The sequence below is a fragment of the Pleuronectes platessa genome, chromosome 16, assembly GCF_947347685.1.
Source record: "Pleuronectes platessa chromosome 16, fPlePla1.1, whole genome shotgun sequence".
Lineage (NCBI taxonomy): Eukaryota > Metazoa > Chordata > Actinopteri > Pleuronectiformes > Pleuronectidae > Pleuronectes > Pleuronectes platessa.
This window is the reverse complement of record NC_070641.1, coordinates 19916238-19938593: the sequence shown is the minus strand read 5'-3', so window position 1 is coordinate 19938593 and position 22356 is coordinate 19916238. Positions and strand designations below refer to the sequence as shown.

The 22356-nt window shown below is 43.2% G+C and overlaps 2 protein-coding genes, 2 long non-coding RNA genes and 2 other non-coding genes across 14 annotated transcripts; 3 read left to right on the top strand and 3 right to left on the bottom strand.

Moving 5' to 3' along the window:
- The first annotated feature begins 1160 nt into the window (after positions 1-1160).
- On the top strand, positions 1161-2383 carry LOC128458800 (uncharacterized). The gene is made up of 5 exons (XR_008342055.1): positions 1161-1302; positions 1549-1625; positions 1800-1869; positions 2057-2115; positions 2292-2383. It is a non-coding gene; the product is annotated as an uncharacterized LOC128458800 (long non-coding RNA).
- Positions 1908-1981, top strand: LOC128459337 (small nucleolar RNA SNORD49). The gene has a single exon (XR_008342130.1). It is a non-coding gene; the product is annotated as a small nucleolar RNA SNORD49 (small nucleolar RNA).
- On the top strand, positions 2149-2219 carry LOC128459336 (small nucleolar RNA R38). Its single transcript, XR_008342129.1, has one exon. It is a non-coding gene; the product is annotated as a small nucleolar RNA R38 (small nucleolar RNA).
- Positions 2362-10938, bottom strand: LOC128458798 (fas-binding factor 1 homolog). 9 transcript variants are annotated; one of them, XM_053443780.1, is made up of 29 exons: positions 10516-10938; positions 10351-10381; positions 10028-10075; positions 9885-9930; positions 9720-9789; positions 9338-9533; positions 9193-9237; positions 8888-9031; positions 8659-8791; positions 8243-8397; positions 8062-8155; positions 7494-7934; positions 7324-7389; positions 7187-7233; positions 6214-6266; positions 6091-6138; positions 5853-5984; positions 5638-5738; positions 5301-5507; positions 4947-5054; positions 4665-4804; positions 4398-4516; positions 4178-4300; positions 3917-4093; positions 3604-3780; positions 3379-3516; positions 3205-3301; positions 2984-3108; positions 2362-2557 (listed from the first exon to the last, which is right to left on the bottom strand). In XM_053443780.1, the coding sequence occupies exons 1-29, from the start codon at positions 10516-10518 to the stop codon at positions 2453-2455; spliced, it is 3369 nt and encodes a 1122-aa protein (XP_053299755.1). In that variant the 5' UTR covers positions 10519-10938; the 3' UTR covers positions 2362-2452. The 9 variants fall into 9 exon arrangements, with proteins under 9 accessions (XP_053299755.1, XP_053299756.1, XP_053299758.1 ...); XM_053443781.1 differs by having other exon boundaries at positions 6214-6263; XM_053443783.1 differs by having other exon boundaries at positions 8659-8785.
- Positions 10939-12292: 1354 nt separating this feature from the next.
- Positions 12293-14275, bottom strand: LOC128458797 (uncharacterized). Its single transcript, XR_008342054.1, has 3 exons — positions 14051-14275; positions 13161-13216; positions 12293-13050 (listed from the first exon to the last, which is right to left on the bottom strand). It is a non-coding gene; the product is annotated as an uncharacterized LOC128458797 (long non-coding RNA).
- A 1218-nt stretch (positions 14276-15493) lies between these two features.
- On the bottom strand, positions 15494-20579 carry LOC128458153 (cytoglobin-1). The gene is made up of 4 exons (XM_053442839.1): positions 20229-20579; positions 19940-20078; positions 16832-17082; positions 15494-16210 (listed from the first exon to the last, which is right to left on the bottom strand). The coding sequence occupies exons 2-4, from the start codon at positions 20076-20078 to the stop codon at positions 16046-16048; spliced, it is 555 nt and encodes a 184-aa protein (XP_053298814.1). The 5' UTR covers positions 20229-20579; the 3' UTR covers positions 15494-16045.
- Between the last annotated feature and the right edge of the window lie 1777 nt (positions 20580-22356).

Sequence of the window (22356 nt, the reverse complement as noted above, 5' to 3'; positions counted from 1 at the left end):
GATACAGCCTGTGGTGGGACCCTGCTGTGTGTGTGTGTGTGTGTGTGTGTGTGTGTGTGTGTGTGTGTGTGTGTGTGTGTGTGTGTGTGTGTGTGTGTGTGTGTGTGTGTGTGTGTGTGCGCGTGTGTGTGTGTTCCCAGTTCTTTCCTAGTTCACAGTCTCTCCCTAGTGAGTGAAAAGGGAATGGCAGTGATGGAGGAGAGATCAGCCTGTTGTCCTCTCCTCCATCCAGGAGACACTCTGTTCTCCTCCTCCTCTGAAACAAGAGCATCTTCAACATCTCGAGAAATTATATTTAAAATCCATTATGTGGTCAGAACTCCTTCCATCCTTTGTGTCAGGAGGATAAAATTTATATGAGGGGATAGAAACCTGCTCCAGGGGAAACAACAATGATGGAAACAGATTAATTCTGAGTTACAGGACATTTTTGGAAAAGTGGCTGGAACAAGGAATAAGGGCTGTATCTCATTTGATGGAATGAGCCCAGTCAAAGAATATGACTATTCAAATTACCACCAAGACAATTATACAGTAGTATATTCTCGACTCTAATACAGTTTCAGAGATCAGTCGGAGGTATTAACCTACGCAGCATGAAATTCACTAATAAGCTCCTTAGAAATATCTTATCACAAAATATGTCAGCTGAAAAGAAAATATGTTCTTTAAGGAGATAGTGAGGATGAATTGTAAAAGGACACTTATCTTATCCAACCCAGAATTTCCTCAATATAATATTTAATTGAAATGAGAACTCATGAACTTTCTGTGAGAGGAAACATTGAGTCTGTGGAACATGTTATCTGACAGTGTGAAGAACTTTGGTTCCAGTCCAGAAAAGGAAGGACATCGCCTCTGCTGGAGAACTTATGGGGGATAATAACCTTTATTGTTTTAAATAAATAAACTAACTGTGTTATATAAACACTTTATTCACAGATGTTATAGTTTCAAAGTCAAGCCCCATATCAACGGATGCAAGACTTAACTAAAGACATCTGCAAACTTAGACTCTCGTTGCTGGCCTTGTTAAGTACTTTCAATTTGTATAAAAAAAGACATTTGGTTTGTATATGAAAAAGACATAACTCTGACCCCACCCACTTATAAACCACGTGGTCTGTGACGTGTCCTCCCTATAAAGACGTGTTCACGCGAGAGTTCCGGTCTTCTTGCTCCTGCCCGGCTCACTGAGGAGTTGACCCAGAACCTCCTGAAGCTTCATCATGTGTTCTTCATACTTTATGATGAACTCGAGCGTCAGTGGGAACTTCAGTGAACACGATCCACCCTGATCAGGTAATGACTCAATGCTGGCTGCATGAAATGTGACTGTGTGGGAACTATGCTAGTAGCTGTTAGCCTCCCTTTAGCCAGGCGAGCACGTGCAAGGGAAGAGGAGCATGCTGGGCAAAACTACAACTTCACTTTTAGAGTTTAAATCGATCTAGAGAGCATGTAGTCGAGTTAATATCCTAAGAACAATGTGATTATAACGTTCAATATTGCGTGTTTTAGTTATTCACATGTTCTGATCTTTTACAGGCAGCTTTGGACCATGTGTGATCAACTATCATAACTTCCTGCCTGACGGAGGCCTCCACGTGTCATCTGGATTCAAGGTAAAGCTGATGTGACGCGATGGCCTCTTGTTTCCCACTCTGCAGTGCACGTGATGAGTTTGTTATCCCTGTCTGAAAACGTGTTGACACTAATGGTATCTGATCTGCTGCGGACCGATCACTACAGACGTGTTCTGCCAATGAATGCGCATTAATGAAGTGTGATGTTTGCAGGTTCGAGGCCCTCGTGCGCCCCCCCCCCCCCGCTGCGTTTACTGCCTGCAGGAGGAAGCACGTGGACAAGGTTTGTACTGATTCATGTTTGATCAAAGTTGAAACTGGTTCTATGAGGAAACTTGCTGCATAGGAAGTGCCGTCTGATGCGATAACTGACGATGGACAAAGCTGATCTGAGAAATTTTACTTCACTTTAGTGAAGTCTTTGTGATCTGAGCATTTAATAATCAAGATGTTTACTTTTCACCACACAGATGTAACTTCAAGAACGAAGTCCACGTGAGGACGAGCTGGTCCTCATGATATGAACCAGGTAACTACTACCAGAAGTGCCACATTGTGAAAGTCAAGCCAGTGATGATACAAGTTATCCCTGTCTGAAATTAAAGTGTTGATTCATGGTAATCTGAGGCTTGACTGGAGATGCACGATGTAAATTGCTTTCAGTGTTTGTCAAAATCGTAATTCTTGAATTTTTCAATTCTCCAGGTGGTGAAAGGAGAAGGAGCAGACCTGGACTGAGTCAGAAGTCGCACAAGAAAAGACGAGATGCATTAAATTGTGTTTTAAAAACCATGTTTAATAAAAACTACAATGTATAAAATTCAAGTGTCGTGGTCATTCAAACAAAATTATGAGTAACCATGATCCTATTGGAGGTGCCCAGTACGCATCGGCCAATCTGAGTTGTTGGATGATCTGTTCTTCTTCAAATTCTCCAGAAAGAGGTTCTCCTCATGGAGGTATGCTCGGTCCTGTGGACACAATATAACATGACTTAACTTTGGTAGAAGTTTGAAATGTTAGCAGACAAGTGTTTGTTAAAATACACTATTGTAGCTAAAAGTCTGAGGTGTAATTATCTACAATAACAACCTGCATGTAAGATCAGTATTTATTGCCAAGGAGGTTTACACCGACCAGGAATTTTTTCTGGTAATTGGTGCATACAATGAACATACAAACATAAAAACAAGTAAAGCAATAAAAGGATTTACTTATTTACTCACTAATAAATACAAAATAACATATCTAAATATATAATGCATAAAAAGTGAAAAGCAAAATGTGTTGACTGATGCGATTTATTTGTATAACCTAAAGCTCAATAGTTTCAATCTTCTGCAAACCACTGAGGGTTTACCATACGTTTATGCACAAATAAAGGCTAAGCTCTATACCTTAGCTGCTGTGTACTTCCAGAGAGCCAGACTGGCCTGAAGCATCATGGGCTGAGTATTGGCATTTGAAGTGAGAGGGGGGGTGCTCAGGGTTGCCGATAGATCTGGGTTTGGCATCAATGAATCTGTGGATAAATCACAAAAACTTGTTATATTGTCCCCACCCAATGTTTGTGATCTAAAGTCTACAGAGACGTTTCTGATGAACGGTGTGAAGCTACCTGGTAAAACGGGTGGAATCGGCTGTAGTGAGGTGATGTGAGGCTCCTCCTCTTGTCTCTCTGTCTTCTTCTGAACCAGATTTAGTCTCATCCTCTCCTGCAACAAAAACACACTTAGATTCCAACCTGCAGTTTCTGTACATGTCCTTGCTGTTCACGTTAACTGACACAAACCTGAAGGATTCTTTGTTCTTGCTTCCTCAGCCGCTCTGTTTGGGTTTGGATATATCCGAGCCTCGCACCGTGCTCGGCCTCCACACGTTGAGCCTCCTGCAGCGCTCGTTCTCCTTCCTCATACCTTTCTGCAGCGAGCTGCGAACAACGCAATGTGGTCAAAAGTCAAATATGACATGTTTACTCCACTACCTATAGAGGTGTGTGTGTGTGGTGTGAATTTACTTTGCTGAAGGCCTCCACCTCCTGGGCTCGTGATTGGAGTCTCAGGCCCGTGCTGCTTATTTTGTCTTTCTCTCTGTCGAGTTCTTCTCTTAGTCTTTCCAAAGTTTCTCTCTCCTGTGCCACGGCCATCTCCTTCTGTCTCACGTCTGCAGTCAGGAGCTTCAGGTTGGCTTGTTCCTGTAGCAGAAACACAAATGTTTAGGCACTTTGGGGTCCTGTGCATTCTAGGAATAATAGTTGAATCAGGGGTTAATGAATTATTATCCTTTTTGTATAATAAAAAAACAGTCTTTGTCACCCCTGTGAAGCTCACCTGTGCCAAGCCGAGGATGGAGCCCTCTCTCATCTCCAAGAGGCTGCCGACCTCTCGCTCAGCCCTGTCGTGCCTCTGCTTCTCATGGGCGTGGAAGTGGGTCCACTCAGCTGCCAGCTTCCTCCTCTCCTCGGCACAGTGCTGCATCACTGACTTTTGCTCCTCCAGTAATGCGCTCTGTTGGAGAGAGCGACGTGGCGATGTGAAGAATAAAGATGGAGCTCTCTATCGACTCTTCACTGATGTGGATGTCAGGCTCACCTTGGCTCTTTCCAGCTCCTCTCTCTCCATGTTCATCTGCATGGTAAGGGAGCGCCGCTCTTCTTCCAGCCCTCTTTGTGTAGACTCTACCTTGGCCTGCTCTCCTGTCACCTTCCAGCGTTCCTAAGGCACACAGAGAAAAACACAGTTCAGATTTCAGCTGTTTACATGAATGCACTTCAATATATTCTCTTTTAAAAAGGTGTGTCTTCATCCCGACCTTCTCGAGCTGTCTCTGCTGCTCATTGAGCTGAGTGTCCATCCGGGAAATGATTTCCTTCAGATAAGTTCTCTCGTCTGCCATGGCTTTCTGCTGCTGAGCCAACCGGTCCTGCATAACTGGAAAGTACAGTAAGAGAATGACCTCAACCCACTTGATATTTGAAACAACTTTGCCCTAAGACAACTTGTGTCTTGACCCATTTAAACAAAGTGTGTGTGTGTGTGTGTGTGTGTGTGTGTGTGTGTGTGTGTGTGTGTCAGGTACTTCGACGCTGCTCGTCTCTGTGCCGTTCCCCCTGCTCCAGGCCATGTGCCGTGTGTTCATGTGTGCTCTCCACCCGAGATGAAAGCTCTCCCAGCCGAGAGGAGAACTGCTCCATCTGCTCGATCACCACTGTGAGAGACCTGGACAAAGGCAGAGAGTAATACAAATGATGAGAATAATTCCAGGCTCATTGTTAAGACGTAGAATTAGAACATTCTGCAGTAGTTTGCTCATTCTACACTAGAACATATACAAGAAAAGCCCTATTGTCCTTTGATCTACCTGGTCTGAGATGTTGCACTTGTAACCGCATCAATCTCCTCATCTTTCAACCTCTTCAGTCTCTGCACCTGATCCTCATGGTCTTTCTTCATTTCAGAGACAGATTTCCTTGAGGGCAACATGGGACAAAGATGGGACAGATTTAAAGGGATTGTGGGTAACTTCAGTGAACCTGCCTCTTAGATCAAGAGACCTCCAATGTTCATAAACATTAAACGGATTTTTTTTTTATGTTGATACTTTAATTGTGACCTTTAGTCAAAAGATGTGCTTTTAACGGTTTAATAATTGTCACAATCAAGTACAAGACTTCCTCCAACTGCTCATGCTTTTGAGAAGGTGACCTGTGTTTACCTCTGGAGGTCTCTGAGTCTCTCCAGCTCGCGGTCTCTCTCCTGCTGGGCCTGGGCCAGTTTGCGCTGGTACAGGGCCTGCAGCTCTGAGCGCTCCTGCTCAGCGGATCGTGTTACCGTGGCCAGGCGTTCCATTAGGTCTTCATAGTCCTGCCGTGCTCGCATCTCCCTCTGGGCAGCCGATTCCTCGAGGAGCTTCACCCGAGCCCTGGATGAGCAAAGGGACATTTCCAGTTTAAATTGACCATAAAGACAGAAACGGACCACTCTAAGTGCAGGGAGCTATACATAATATGTATGTGTGTGTGTGTATGTGTGCGTGGTTAAGAATACAGTACTTGTGTGTGTTCTCCATGAGCTCCCTATCCTGGTTATGCTGTTGCTGGACACTCTCTAGCGTCATTTGGCTCTGGTCTCGCTCCAGCTGCAGGGTCTTCACCTGGACAATGAAACGTGCAAGTTTTAGCCATGGAGTATTATTATTCCCCCACTACACATTCAGCAACAATACATTAGCCATGTCTGCCCCATCAACCCATGAGCATTCACATACCTGTCCCTCCAGCTGGATGATGCGAACCTGCAGAGCTGAATAACCTCCAGGTTGATGCTCTTTGTCTAAGAGTCTCTGCTGCACCCCTGCATCCACGACCCCCCCGAAACTCAGCAACTGAGACTGCATCATCTGTAGGAGGAGAGTAAGAGAGTCAAGAACAAAGAGGTGATGAGCGTGTTGTCATATTGAATAAATCTACAAGTGGAGATACGTAAGGAGTTGAGGAGTTTCTTGCCTGTTGTTGTTGGAGAATCTGCTGCAGATTGTCTGCTGAAAATGTCACCTACACAAAAGATACAGGAGGAATTATAAAAGTCCTCGGTCACGACAACCTCGCTATAAAGAAATGCATGAATACCTGTTGCTGGACCGAAGTTGATGTGTTTGGCATTTTGTTTTGTTGTGGTACTGCTGTTGATAAAAAGAAACATACGTTATTAATCATGCAAATTCAAAAAGGTTGTTAAAGAAAGAGTAAAACATGCTTCTGTATCTGAAACTGCATCACACTGACTCTGCCCCCCCACCCTTCACCCATAATTTATCTCCATTACTTATTGCTTCTAACTGTATATAGTGTCTTACTGTATATATTGTTGTTTTGTTTTTATATACAGTGCACCAACCACACCAAAGCAATTTCCAATATATGCAAATACACGTGGCAATAAATGAATTCTGATTCTGATTCTGAATTAAAAAATGCCCTTAAAATGACCTACACTCATTTGTGCCAGGCAGTGTGGTAGATATAGGATTATGCAATGGCAGCTGTTGCAGGAATTCATCCAAAGCCTTGTTAGGACTTTTTCGCAGCCTGGGTCCCTTGCTGGGATGGGGCCGGCTAATGCTAGAAGCAGAGACTGACATAGGACCAGTCAGCTGAGGAGGGTATTCTGAGGGATGAGATAAACTAAGAGTTCGTCCAAAGCCTACTTTGACGAGGAGGACGTTAAAATGGTTGACCTGGCAGTGGGAGTATAACTGGATGTGAGGGGTGAGTATGATTGGTGTCCGAGAGAGTGTATGAGAGGAGGGGTAAAGGACTCACACAGACGATAAGCATGACACAGGCCTGGTTTTGGATATGGGTATTTTAAGTGCTGTGGCATGATTTAGTATATCTTACATTTTTCGCATAGGCTAAGTTTGTGTAAATTACAAATGATAAATGTCAAAGTGAGGAAGGTTACATCTGTAAATGTACAGATTTTTCTGGGAGGGGGGGGGGGGGGCATGGCTTTGAAAAATGTGGTTATTTAGCTAACTTTACAAAATATGTAACTGCAATGTGCTTCTTTGGGTGAATGGCTGTGCACCTGTGTTAATACCTTGCTCGGCCGTCTCCTCTCTGACAGGGGTGGTTTGGGCAGCAGGGCTGGGGGGGTGCAAGAAAAATGTTAGAATGAAGATGAAAATAGCGAACTAGTCACGTGTGTGGATTAAATGGATTTACACAATAAATTACCTAGTTTCTTTGACAGATGCAACATTATCCTCTCTGCCCCTGGGAGCCCGTGAAGTGACTGGTTTACTGAAAACAATTATTAAGATGTAAGAAAAAAGTTTCTTCTGTCTCTGGACTGTATCAGACTGTATTTTATCATATTGTATTGTAATGTATGGCTTCCACAGTACCTAACGAATGACTCCAGATCAAATTCTTCTCCCTCATCAGAAAAATCTTCCTGCTTGGACTTTTTTGACTCTGGGTTTGAAGCTGTCACAGTCTTCTTCCTGCTCAGAACTCCTGCTAACCAGTCGTCCTCCTCCTCTTCTTTCTTCTGGGTTGTGGAACCCTCGGGCTTGGTTTGTTTTGCTGGGGCTGGGCTCTCCACTGCCTTTCTTGCAGTAGATGTGGCCTGACCACCAGTCAGAGAGGGCTTTCTCTCCAGTAAGGGAGAGGAAGGAGCATTTGGAGACTCAGTTGAAGTCTTAGTCGCTTCCTCTAGAAATGTGTTATCGTCTTTTGTCGTGAGGCCTAACCAGTCGGCTGAGTTGCGGTGAAGAACTGAGGTGGGGGTGGTGGGTTTGGGTTTCTTGTCTGTGGTAGAAACACTGACATCCTCTGTGGAAAATCTGATTGTGAAAAGAAAAAGTCATAGATGAATACAGTCCTACCGTGTACATTTTTTGTGTCGGTGTCCTTAGCAGGCAAATAGCCAACTGTAGAACCAAGATATGACGACACACAAAGAACACACACCTGACTGAAGGTCTGCGGGACTGACGTCCTTCAGGCACGGATCCCAAAGTGGGCTGATAGGACCCAAATGTCAGATCCTCTTCTAAACGCTGTTCTGAAAAATGCGAGCAAAATCGAGTTTAATTATTTCATATTTTTTAATTTGTCCTTGCTAACAGCTCATGGAGTTTTTTTTTTTTACCTTCAGCACCGGTGGTCTTCTCCTGCAGCTGCCTCTCTCGGGACACAGGCTGCTCCTTCCTCTCACCTGTGGCCGGTCGCTCCAGAAGACGAGGTGAAGGCAAACTCTCCAGGATCTCGTCCAGTCGAGTGCGAGCTCTCTGGGGGGGCTCACTCCTGAGAATAAACACAGAGGAAAAGGGGGGGTGGCGTAATACATAATGTATGTTATGATGCAATGTAAGGCAGCAAGTCAAAAACAAGATGATGTTTTGGAAAAAACAAATCATATGAGACAGAACAAGATCATCCCTGGAAAAAATGTTTGTTTCTAGGTGCAATCCCAAAGCACAGAGGCAGTAATTATTTACTGTTTGAACACTAAAAATAAGGACAACAAAAAAAGTGAGACGGTAAAAGTGAAAACAGATTTGTCACCTTTCCTTGTTGGGCCAAAGCGATGTCTCTTTCTTCCTGGGATTGTTTTGATCACTGTCAAACCCAAGTGCATCCATCAGGTCGTCCTTATCATCATCTAATGTGGCATTAGCTGGTGTCTTTGCTGCTTTAGCTGATGAACAAAGAATTAAAACGCACACATAGTCAGTGTTCGATGGTAAGCCAGAAAAATTTAAAAGCAAAAAGATTTAGAAACAGTGAGGCTCACATGTTCTATTCTTAAAGTTGGGAGATGCTGAAGGAGATTGAAGTGACTGCTCAGGTTTGGGCGGCTGCACGCTGGCTTTGGCTTCAGGCTTGGTTTCATCTGGAAGCAAGTCATCAAGCAGGTCGGCCAGGGGGTCATCATCCTCTGCAAAGGAAAATCAGACTCTTTATTGATCTATTAATGTGTTTATGGACATAATCATTTCAGAAAGACCCATTAGTAAATGACAGTGATTTCATACACATATATACTGATCCACGGATAAAACTCAACTACAACTTAAAGGCTAAACATGTATCTTCTACCTTCATTGTATGGATTCTGACCAAGATCTTCATCATCACCACAGTCTGAACTCATGCAGCAGTTAAAGAAAAACAAAACAGAGCTCGAAATAAACAGCACTTTATCTATCTGAGTCTTCTGAACGGGATAAAGAAAGTCACTCACCAGAGAAGCTGAACTTCCTGTAGTCCCGAGTCGATGCAGCAGGTGCAGAGTTTGGCTTTTTCACTGGTTCATCTGAGTGTTCTAATGCAGTGGAGTCGTTCTTTGTCACCTTATTACCAAACGGTTTTGTTTGAGCAGGAGCTGAACTCGGCTTCTTTATTGATGCAAAAAGTTCAGCGTCCATATCATCCAGGTCCTGTGTGAGGATAGACAGGACAGAATCAGACCTGTGACCTGTGCTGTCTCTGCTTTGTTTATAATAACCTTACTTAATGTTCTTCATTCAGTATCGACAGGGAATAGTTTATATGAGTAAAGTACAGTGAGATAACGTGTGCTGTGATTTAGCTCTACACATATAAAATAAAGCTGAACTGGTTACCTCAGTGTCTCCAACATCCTTCTTTACCTCCTCTGCCAGCATACTGAAGATGTTCTCAGTGGCAGAGGAGCTGGAAAAAATAAAACAAAATAATACGGAACTTGTAAGGAAAAAGGAGTAAACATTAAGAACCCGTATTAAATCTATTTTGTGACTCCAGCTTACCGAGTCAAGGGTCCACCGCGAGCTGCTCTACCCCTTACAGAGGGTTCTGTTAGGAAACAATATTAAAACATGTGGAGCTTTCACATGATAACGCAATTATGACAATCTGTTTGGTTTAAAACTGAAGAAACAAGCTCACGTACTTTTGTCCTCAAATAAGCTGTCGAGCAGATCGTCATCCTCGAATACACCTGAGAAAAAACAGGGGGGGGGTACACTTTAACATTGTTTACAGTTCTGTAGCCTTTTACTGCTGCATGTTGCGTATACTTTCAATAGCACTGCAGTGTTTTTATTTGCCACAAGTACTTTGTAGCATTGATATTATGTAGTTGTTGGTAGTTAAGTGTATAACTATTGATCTACTTCGGTTTACATCCTGCTTGAGAAGGTGTCCTTTACAGCTTGTTTATTGAATATATGTGTATACTATAGTAATACATTATGAGAAGTTGGAGGAACTTACTTTTGGATAGTTTGTCTCTTTGCTTTGCAGCCTGCAAATGACAGTGAAATACAGTTGTTATTTGTACATGTACAAAGGATCAACCAGGCCCTGGAACCCAAGCAAACAACAAACACACAACAAACACACACGAGTGGTTGGAAACTCCAAACCAGTTTGACTCACCATGTTCCCAATCTCTGCTGGTAAACGTGCGAGGAGCTAGCTAGCTGGCTAACGCTAGCTAAATCTGATCAGGCGTCTCCTGTCTCCATGGGAAACCACCCGGCTGCTGCGGCTCATGTCAAAGATACGATACACAACTGTGCTACGTTATTATGACGACAATTACTATCGATTTACACGTTAACACGATTGGTTTTTAACGTTATTTTAGCGTTTTTAGAACTGAACCAGCTAATTTAAGAGTTAAGGGATTAATACACCACGTCCGTTTCAGGCTACACGTTAGCATTGTAGCTCACCTAAGCTAATCTATTCTTCAAACACACGTTCCGCACCATTAGCTTTGAAATAAATACTAAACAGCTGGTAAACAGAGAGATTTACTGCAGCGATACGACTCAAGTACACACTTCCTGTTTACACTTCGCACTGCATTCTGGGTATTGAAGTTTTTCTTCCAGCGTAGCCTCAATATCGTGAATTATCTTGTTTCTTGAACAACGATTCATTGAAAACAATAATTTTCCTAAAACACATCTGCTCTGTTTTTCTAAATTAACAACTTAATTATCTTGTTAGTTCAGAAAACTTATAATTTACTTAAAAAGGCAAAAATCTGCTTTTTTTTCTGTATCAAAAAACCCAACGATAATTAAGTTGTTAATTCAAATAAAATGCAAAAGCTTCCGTTTGTTTTGGAAAGTACTAAGGCATGATAATAAAATGATAACAGAGATTCCCACAACCTCTGACATATTTACTCCCATCGTACCAAACCGGCTCACCACCAGGTGGCGTCAGAGCTCAGAAGATTTGTGAAAGCAAATCAGTATCAACCAATGTGAGGAGCTGAATAATTGATCCTCTGCGGGTCATGTTTAATTCAGTGAGGTCTGGGCCAGATGTTGCACTTTTAATTAGCACAATGATCACTAAGGCAGAGCACCGTCCTCACGAGGAGCAGAACATTGCTACTCACGAGGTTTCCTCCATCACCACTGACATCAAGCTGTGGTTTGGTGCACATGCCGGCGTCCACCCATTCATCATAAAGTCAAAACAAGGATTTGGATAATTTCCATTTCAAACATTTCCTTTACACACAGTGTCTTCTTTTCTTGTCTCTGAGTCGGTGCAGCAGTGGAGGAGCTGTTCATCCTTCCTCATCATGCATCTTCCTCCATGACTGACAGATTAATAAAGACAAAATATGTGTCCCTAAGCTATCTCTGATTCTGATCAGTCATATGAAAACAATAATTTCAAGTGCATGATTTACCCCTGACAAAGAAACCCGGGTGTGCGTGTCTCTTTTCCACGGAAGCGTATTGGATTCACTTGAATGCAAAACGCTTCCGTACATTTCAATCTGATTGGATTGAAGGATTTTTTAACTCATGCCAAGTTTTTCCCCTTGTTGTAGACAGCTTGTGTCTTTCATTAAGATATCATAGAGTCATGGTTTCACCCCTGAGTGTTTGTTTGTATCTTGGTTTGTAAGGAAGATTACTCAAAAGCAACAAAACAAATTACTACAAAACCTGCTGGAAGGATGTGATAGGTCAGGAACAGAACACATAACAAGTTTGTTGCAGATCCGGATCAGGGGACGTGTCCAGGATTCTTTTATAACTTTTTCTAACATTGCAAGATAGGGCGTTTTCATTTTTTTGACATATTTGATTTAAGATGCAAAGGCAGAAATGGCAAAACGTTTTTTTTTTACAGATAGCAGTAAATGACATGTATCAGTGGAAATCATCAGACCGACCACAAGTTCAGAATCCAAGAACATTTTTTACTTGGAAGGAATTCGTCTTAATTTACTGTTACATGATCTAAATGCAATTTGGAGGGAGGTAGAGCAACAGTCACCATTTCAAATCACAGCCGCCTGCGGTGAAAAAGGAAAACTTCACTGATGTAATTTTTGCAACATTTGAATGATTATCAGGGAATTCGTTGTGTGATTAAGGAACAATAATTGAGAGGCACACAGAAGCATTTTATTGTTTCATTCAGTCTGTGAGTTTCCGCTGTTGCAATAACACACACCTTCACAGGATTCACGGGATTAGTCGTGGCTGCCGTGCACAGTGCAACACATGCTTCATTTATGAGCTGATACATCCAGTCAATCCTCATCCCGCCCTCAAACGTTCACTCATCACATTTGTCGTGAAAACATGAAATCAAAGAAATTGTCGTGGCTGTTTTTTTTCTTGTGGAGGCACAGAAGATGTTTCTATCGCTTTAAACTCTGATCATATATTGAAGTCCCAATGTGGTTCTCCAGCAGATGATGATTTCGCAGCAATGGTCAGGTTTCATCTTCCACGTTGGAATTTACTCCAGCGAGCGCATCTGCAGGGCCTCATTGTTTTTCCAGCCCACTTCATGTTATTTTACTCCACATGCTGGGAGAGTCTTGGCGTGAGTCGTTCAAATGAATCAGAATCAGATGAATGAGAGAAAAAAAAAAACAATGACAGCCACAAAATATCAAATCTCCCATCGTCCTGAAAGCAGCGACCACTGGGAAAGCAGAACAAAAAACAGAGGAGGATCAGCTGCTTGTGAAGGTGCACACAAGGTAAACGCACTTTTATTTTCTGGTTCATTCGAGGTAAAACATGTAAGTTCACCTGATGTCCACCCCTGGATCTGAGATGATGACCCACTCCGGTCCTGCAGTTTACATCTACAAGCGACAAAAGGAAATGAGAGCAAAGTTCACAACTGATGTAATAACCACAAACACGCTCAACGCCATAAAAGCGCTTCAGGTATTCAGGTCACAAGTGAAAGATAAGACCCCGGTGGCCTGTGACCTGCATCTCCATACAGACTGTGTCAGGGCCCGGGCTTTATGTTGAGATGTTTCCCAGATGCATTAAGTGGTGTGGTTGTAGGGAGGTAATGTATTTATAATAACTCTCCAAAGAGATGATGGATTGTTGTTCTGCCTCTGAATCATTTAGTATTAACAGTGTGTGTGTGTGTGTGTGTGGGGGGGGGGGGGTAGTTAAAAGCTCAATGTGGGGCAGGCATCTTGGCTCTTTTATGCATCTGTGCCTCTGTGACATGCTCCAGTGCTCCACTTTCTCCCCTTTGTCTGGAGCCCCCTCTGTAACCCCTCCAACACACACACATATACACACACACACACACACACACACACACACACATACACACAAAAACACACACGACTTCCACACATAACTGCCAATGTCTATCTGGATGTTTTCCTGTCTCCCTCCCACCCACTGTGTTCCTGTTCCTGCTGTATTGGTCTGTAATGCTTATAGGCAATATTTCATTTTGAATTCACAGCTAAAGTCAATTCACCTTTGCTATGGAACTGTAAACCATTACACAACCAGCACTGGTGTAGAAGTGTTACCCAGAAATCCTGTTACAAACTGGCTCTGCAGACGTGTACAGTATATCTGCCCTGAAGACTACAACTGATAATCTCTGGAGCCTCCCCTCAAGGGTCCCTGTGGTACCAGTGACTTGGTTTGTGTGTCCTTACCCTGTGATGCTCACTGTTGTGGTTTGTAGGTTTCTGCCGCTCCATTGCTCCTCATGTATGGCACGTCTTTCTCATCAGCCTCTTTCTGCCTGGAAACAATAATCTCAATGATTAAATCCTACATGTTTATCATCACAGTAAAACACAACTCTCTGGAAACAGCTTGAGAAGGTTCGGCCGTATATTGGCTCATAATTGTGCGAGCGAGCTGTTGCCATGCTCCGTGGTGCCGGAGCCATGTGCCACTGTTTGACATTGCTGTGTGAGTGGCAGGGCTGGGGGGGGGGGGGGGGGGGGGGGGGGGGGGGGGGGGATTGCACTTTGAGTCAATTAGCAGCCATGGACGCACAAACCCTGATGCTCCCCCCCTTCTCTCACCAACCATTTAAATAACCAGAGCTGGAATACTCTGTTGTCGAGTAGAATACCACTTAATCCACACACTGGTGCTCAAGACAAATCTCAAAGTAATCACAGAAGTGATTTCAAATCAATGATGCAGATACGTTTAGTCTTACTTAGTGTTGACAGCTCACTGACCTTTAGCCTTTGAATTCTTTCTCATGCAATCCAAATGCAAACCTGTCTCCAGTAACTGTTGGGTACTCACGGTCTGATTTTGTTGGAGAACCTCTGCCGCAGGATGAGCGCGATGGTGGTGAGCACCATCATGGTGGTGCACATGGTCCCAGCCTGCAGGGACCTCCTGCCCTGGGTCTGCTGCTGGTTCAGAGCACTGACACTCCTCCTCCCATTGAAACGGCTTGGATGGTGAATTGCGGTGCGACAATCGGACTATTCTCGTCTCTCGGCTCTCCCTTATGATTGAGGAGATTAGCTCGGAGGATTAGCCAGGATCAAGGCCAGGATACCAGCCTGGATCTGGCTGGTAAACAGAGCATGCTGTGCGTTTCTATTCTGAAAACAATGGAAACGGCAGCGTAGCATCGACGCAGCACGTCGAGTCGACCTGGATCGTCTTTAAATATGGAGATAATGGAGCATTTTGTTAAAAGCCCAGTTGAAATTGGCTTTGAGTGGTAATTTTGTCACCTTCACAGCAGGAGTCTAGCACCATACCAGTCAAATTACTGTGTACCCGGAGACTTCTAATTTATTGTTATTGCTCTGTGACTTACTTCGGGAACTGCTGAGTCGTTGTTATAGATATCACGGGACCGCTTCTAAAGATACAGGCCCCTCTAATGACATCCCTGCAGAGCTCCGACAATATAATATGAAAAGAGAAAGCATAGTGCGATAAACGGGCTATAAATAGACTGAGCCACTTATACTTAGCACTGCTGACTCCAACAGAGAATAAGGGAGCAACAGGCCAAGGGAGAGAAAGGAAAAGGTCTAATTTTGACGACACGATCGTGTTCGGGGGAATCGGATTAAAGCAGATGCAGGTTGGAATGACTTCGAGGTTACACTGTGATGTCACACTGGTTTTCTCTGTGGTTTTATTTAGAAAAATTGTGTTGAACACAGATACAAAGGTGAGTCATATTGAAAGAAACAAAGAAGTGAAGTTGTAACGATTAACTCTTAAAAAATGTTAAAAATGTCTTTCCGGCCTGATTAATAAGTGGGAGACACAAGTGCATACAGACAAGGAAACATCAGTAAAAAACCTAGAAGGATGATGATGACCTTCAAACGTACAAGTGATATTCAAAATCTCGTCCTATATTCTCCAAAAAATACCTCACATGGCAGTTTACACATTCAGTAGAAGGCACATCCAAGTCTAGTGTGACCTCTTGACCACTGTTGGGTTTACGTGTGTGTTTTCTTCCTCTTTGCTAGCTCTGTTAAATGGTTTGGTCCTTTACAAGAGTACAAAATTAGTGGGTTCCATCGCCCGTTAGTATCCTAGATTACATCAAATCCTCCCCGTCTTTAATGAGGCTCTGGCCAAACTAAAGAATACAAAAATAAAAATAGGAGTCTCTCTGTGTGGCTGGCCCGGTAAAAAACAGACTCAATGTTTCACCCGGTGGAAGTCGAGAGCTTTGTCCAGCCCACTTCCTCGTAGATGGCGGTGATGCCACAGTAGACTGCATCCATGAGTTTGCTCCACGCCGCGGCCACCTCCGGTGTCACGGCCTCTGGGAACGATTCCCCCAGAACCTCCAGTATCACATCACACAGGATCTTGGCGAGACACAAACAAATTCACATTATTATTAGGCTGTTATATTTTATTGACGGATATGGTAACATAACCTCTTCTCTTTGGGGTCATTATTTTTCCCCTTCTAAACATCAAAGAGAACCTGTGGTCGCCTAAAAATGTATTTAAATATAAAGACAAATTAATTTCGTCCAATTTAGATGAAAACATCACTAGGATTATATATTTATATTCAATTTCTGCCAATAGATCCCTTTCACCTAAATCTTGTACGCTGGACCTTTAAGAATACACAGTCAAAAATTCTCCCTTACATTAACAATATATCTTTTTTAAGTGTCACTAGCTAAATTCCCCTGAAGATCGAGACTCATCGAGAAACGATGTCATGCAGAGTAAGGTGCGTGTCTGGCAGATGTTCCAGACCACATTTATGGTTCTTCCCCTGCTTCTGGCTCAATATCGGTTCCACCCAGATTATCTCATGGTTGTACTGGATTGTCCGGTTCCAGTAACTGACAAAGACGACATCAGGTCACACGTACGTTTCTCAACAATTTGTGTTCTGGAGTCTATTTTGGTTCATCTTACTTTGTGTGTGTGTGTGATTCACTTATTTCTTCAGTTCACGCTCTCCTCACCTTGAAGTACTCGGGCTCCACCTTGTGCCGGACGGCGTGGGCCGTGCCCACCAGCTTCAGCACAGAGTGCATCTTGTCTGCGTTGTCCAGGCTCTCCACCAGCGAGTTGATGGCGGTCATGACCCTGTGAGCGTGCTTCCTGAGCTGGGCGCTGCGCTCCAGCTCCTCGGGCTCCTCTATGTGCTTGAACTGGCTGAAGAACTGCTTGGATAAGGGGAAGTTCACAAACAGCCTGTGAAGGAGGAGAGTTGCTGTCAAGTGAGAGATATGAGTTTGAGCGTCTGCTGTGAAGCTCCCGTTAATCTCGACGCCTTTCCGCCTGCGTCGGCTCCAACTGCAATCTTTGTTTGGGGGGGGGGGCTGGCAAAATACCACAAGTAAACACCAGCACTGACATTTCCCTTTAAATGTTTGCTTTAAACTACATAATGTGGGAACTGTGCTTTTGAAAAGGATTTAGAGAGTGAAGGAAAAACCTCCAACCGCTGAGAAGTCACCATGAAAAGCAGATAGATGCCTATATAGCTCATTATTGAATCAGGAAATTAATTAATTAGTACTTTGGCTTTGGAGATCATCCAGTCACAAGAACAAACATGTACGCCCTCTGCCGAAGTGCTCATTCTTGTTTGGTCACTACTTTTTCCAGTAGTTACCTCAAAGGTCATTCCAGCCCATTGGTTTGTTGATCAGGGACCAACCCATTACACGTTTCATTTTCTTTAACATGCGACATGTCTGGAGGACTGGTGTTAATGAATGTGCACAATTGGTGCAGATCCAAATACAAAACTGGATCTAGTGAGTTTGAATGTGGTTTAATAAAGGGACTTAGAGGAGGTATGTGTTAAATAAACTAAAAATTAATTTCACGTCTCTTAATTCCTGCAACACCCCTTAAATTGTCCATAACAGATGTTTCTCCTGATAGTGCATGGGAGGAATTCTGTTTCACAACTGTAACAGCTGTAGCTCTGATAAAGTAATATCTGTGTTTGTTTTTTTACACATTAAATACACACAGCTAAAACTAAACAGCATTGAGCCCAGTTAGCTGCCAGAGGTGGATTAAAGGGAAAATTTATGGGGAAATAATAACCTGTAACACTCAGCGCTCTTTGCAACTGAATAGGAGATCGTTAACTCCTCCATGAAAAAGCCAGCGTGACGTGTTGACTCAATAAATTTAGGTTTCGGAGAGAAGCTTTTGTTGTTGATTTATTAAACGTCTCCATTTATCTGCTTTGTTATTTATTTGTTGTCAGGGATCAGAACCCGAGGTTAAAAGTCACAATATAAATCACGTTAGGAGCATTAATCCGGCCTCTGGTTTCACATTTTCCTCCTTCACTTCACGTCGTCCTCCCTCGAGCACCTGTAGGCTCAGGAATCTGCACCCTGGTTCCAGAAATGCCTCAGAAAAAAAAAACACCTGACCCTGCATGAATTCACAATCTCTAACAAAAGGTGAAATGTGCTAATTAGAGAGGGCAAAAAGAAAAAAAGACAGACAACGCCTTCTGAGGCTTCCATGAGCTCACCTTTCCTGTGGCTTGGTGCTTAAGCTCGTCATTATAACCCCCAACCCTCCGCTCAACTTCCACAGCTTGATTTTGATATTTCCTCACATTGCGTTCACTCTGAGAACACGCAGTGTGAGGAAAGATGTTTTCTCTGATTGTATCCAGTTTGACCCTGAAGAATTAGTGAAGAGGAACCTAACAACCCCTCCCACGTTCTGGGAAAGGGGCCAAAGCATTTCGTTGCTGGCTATTTCTCCTGATGTCCCATCTCCATCTGTCTCTGCATCAACTAGCACAAAAAAGGAAGCACATGTTTTACTTTGAGGTGGGAAGCATACGAGGGCAGAGTTTTGCTTCTAGATTTAAAAGCGAGGAGGGTGGAAGGTTTTGTCTTCACCTCCCTGCTCCGGGTGGATGCTTATCTTTTTCGACCTGTGGTTGCATATAAATAGCCTCATTAGTGTTTTATATGGTCACTGGTTCTTAATCCTTCCTTATCTGTTCTTCAAGAGTAACGAGGAAATCCAAAGAAAGTTTTTAATTTCATAGACGAACTGTAATTTGCTGCCGTGGATCTTATCAGTCGCCCTGAAGACAGAAGATTGGAAGCGGCTCAGCGGAGTGACAGGAGCTGCTCTCGCTGCCAAAATGAGAATTCACCATAGTTATGCTTTATCGATAAGCCCTCATTCCTCAAATTCCTAAATGTCATGAGGTCTTTGTGGAGGAATGTGGAGATGTATCGTCAAAAAAGAAGCAGATGAAGTGCAGCTTGAACCCTTAAAATCCGTATTTTACTAATTCACAGTCTACACGTGGATTATGTTTTTCTTTCATTTTTGAAAACATCCCTCTCAACTTTCCCCTCGTTCAATCACGGAGGATTATAGAGGCGTGCTTCGTCATGCAGTGAGTGTCGTCTCACATGAAGGATCGTCACAGCCTTCACACTTACTGAATCCCTGTCAACGTTTAAAGAGCGATGCCAACTGTGACTATAACAACAGCCGTAATCCCCCAACGTGACTTGTTGTAAATGAATAATTATATATAGTCAAATTCAGGAGACGAGTGAAGGACGTTTAGTGAAGATTAGAGGCATTAACATGGCCTTTAAGTGCTGAAGAGGCCTGAGGGATGGATTCTGATGTAGAATGTAAGGAACGAAAGCAGGAGAGGTGATATGACACGTTTGAAATGAGAGTTCGTTCAAGTGTAGCACTGACAGCGGAAGGTGCTGTCATAGTCGGCCTTTAAACTTTGAAGTGAGTTGATTCAGTGCCGTGTCGTTTCAGGTTAAAGATGGAAAGTGGGCTGTGAGTGACAGGGAAGCAGGGAATTTGACATTATCAGAACAAAAGACCTGAAAACTCTGAAGCAGACACACGATACTTTGTGTGAGATGTGACTGCTTTTAAGTAAAGAAATGAACAGGCTGCATTTAAGTTAACACACAACCACGATTAATAGTGACCATGAATATCAATATGTTGGATTTGCCACCTCTCAAATTATAATTGTTCCTGCTAGAATCTTAAGAACATTTCAAAACATAAACCAGGAGAGCAAAACTAACCTACCTGACTAGGAATTGCCACGCCAGCGTCATCACAGTTCTGGTAGACTTTGGTCCAGGAGCCCTGGATCATCTGCTGCTCCTTCTCCGTCAGTGGGCTTGGCTGCTCCAGGTGAACCACCTCTCCATCCCCCTGCATCCTCTCCATCTGGGAACACAGTTGTTGCAGAGCTGAGCATGTGCACAAGGCAGGGCCGAGGAGAGAGCACCCCTCCCCCTCCAAATAAATACTATATTTCTACCTTTTTTTTAATTTAAATTTGTTCTGATGAGAGAGAGAGAGAAGACCAGTTCCCACCTTTTGCCAGTGAGAATATTTTCCTTCCACAACTGGATGTCTGCTGAGCGAGAGTGTGAGTGAAGAACAGGCGGAAAAAAACACACAAGAAACGCACACAGCGGACGAGGAGGAGCCTCTGTACTCCCTCTTTTACACGCTCTCTCTCTTTTAACCGCTCTCTCTCTCTCTTTCTTTCTTTCTCCCTCTTCCCACCTCACCTTGGAGTAAGTGGTGTTTGATGAGATAGAAAACAAATCCCTCACGGGAGATGTGTAGCACATGCACGGATGCAATGTAAGATTACGATGTTGAAATAAGATAAAGGAACACAGTCTGACCTTCCCCACACCTATGTGGGAGATTAACCTGTGATGCTATGACTGAGTGAGATGAGTGATAACCTGTCAATGTTAAAAATACTTTTTTTTTTAATGACGAAATCTACCCAGCGTGACGTCCATAAAAAGAAATAGGGCAGGTGCCTTATTTGTTTTGGTGTACTGCATAGAGATTACATCAATGTGCCCCGGCATGCACACAAAACCCAAGAGATCCACTCACTGCACACTTTCCAACAACACATTTATATTTTCCACCTTTGGTATCACGGGGTCATCGTGACTCGTTTGTGTTTGTCAGAGCTGAAAACCTCGAGAATGTTCCAGTTTCACTCTGGGCTTTTGCCAACGTGGGCTAATAACACAGGAAGGTGTGAGCTGACTGTCATAGGTGAGCACGCACACACAGACACGTACACAAGGGAGCAGTGAGAAGACGTAAGGTACAATAACAAAAGCTGCGGTTGAGGTTGAACCCCCCCGCCTGTCTGTGGAGGCGCCATGTGCAGCAGGTGCCAGTGGCCGTGTCAAACATTGACAGCGTCCTTTAGAGTATAAAACTGTCAATCAAGTGGGTGAAACTGTGCTTGAGATGGACGCCCCTCCTGGGATTGAGTTTCAAACATCTCAGTGAAATATTAAACATTTCAAGCGTTAGAGTTTGGAATTATAGATCCAGTGATTACACCGTCAAATCACAAATATTGGAGAGTTTGGTTACAGGTGAACATGTTTCAAGTTCATCTCAGACTCTCCCAATAAAACCACTAGAGCAGAGTTCATGTATTGGTCTTCTCCTGCTCCAGGTTTGTAAATGATCAAACCAGGCTGCTGGTTTTTCTGTGGATCAGACCATCAAGCAGCAGCCGGTCAATGACTGTAGATTAATACACGCTCTGATCCCACTGCTTCTGTGTTTCTACACAAGAGACCAGATCCATTTTTCAAACCCGAGCAAACTGAGAGAGAAGTGTATATGGAAGATGTGACACCTTTAACCCCTCTCTCCCCAGAAGAAAAACAGATCTCATGATCTCACTACTCCCAAAGACATAACTCCACTCAGCTGACACATGGGGCTAATGAGTAATGACATCTAGTGGACAGTTACAGTACTATTACTCTTACACCATGTGTACAAACAGATGTTTAGTGTCAGTTAATCTGATTATTATCCACTTATCATTATTATTAATCCACAAACCTGTCATGGACATTTCACTGATAATCCAGACCACTAAAATGAGAGAAATATAATTATGTTATAAATAAATAACTACATCATTTCATATGAATATTTCTCAAGCAAAGGCATCAGTGTTTTTCTTTTAGGTAAATTGAGCTCCACCCACTTCATGGCCTCTACTTCCGGGTTTATTTCAGCCTCAGTGGCACAACTATATTAGGCGGTAATATCAGTAAGAGCAAGAGTTCGACATTTTGACTGTCACTATTTTTAAATCAACACACTCTCTCCTACTCTCTATCTCTATATTTAAACACACAACCATACTCAAGGGTGCAGGTCCATTTAGGCTCTGACTGACCAAGAGACAGTGTGTGTGTGTGTTTGTTCATCTCTTTAAACATATGTTCATGTTTGCCTAAATAGCTCAAAACAACTACAAACCCTTAACTTGTGTCTCGTTCACCAAGCTAACACAGTTGAGTAAAAACACATCACTCAGAGATGAACTTTTGAAAACTTTCCACAGAGCAGAACGACTCAATGACAGATGAGGTTGTGCTGTATGGTATTGTGATGGTATGTGCCTAATTCATTTGTTGACAAGTGTGTTTTATATAAT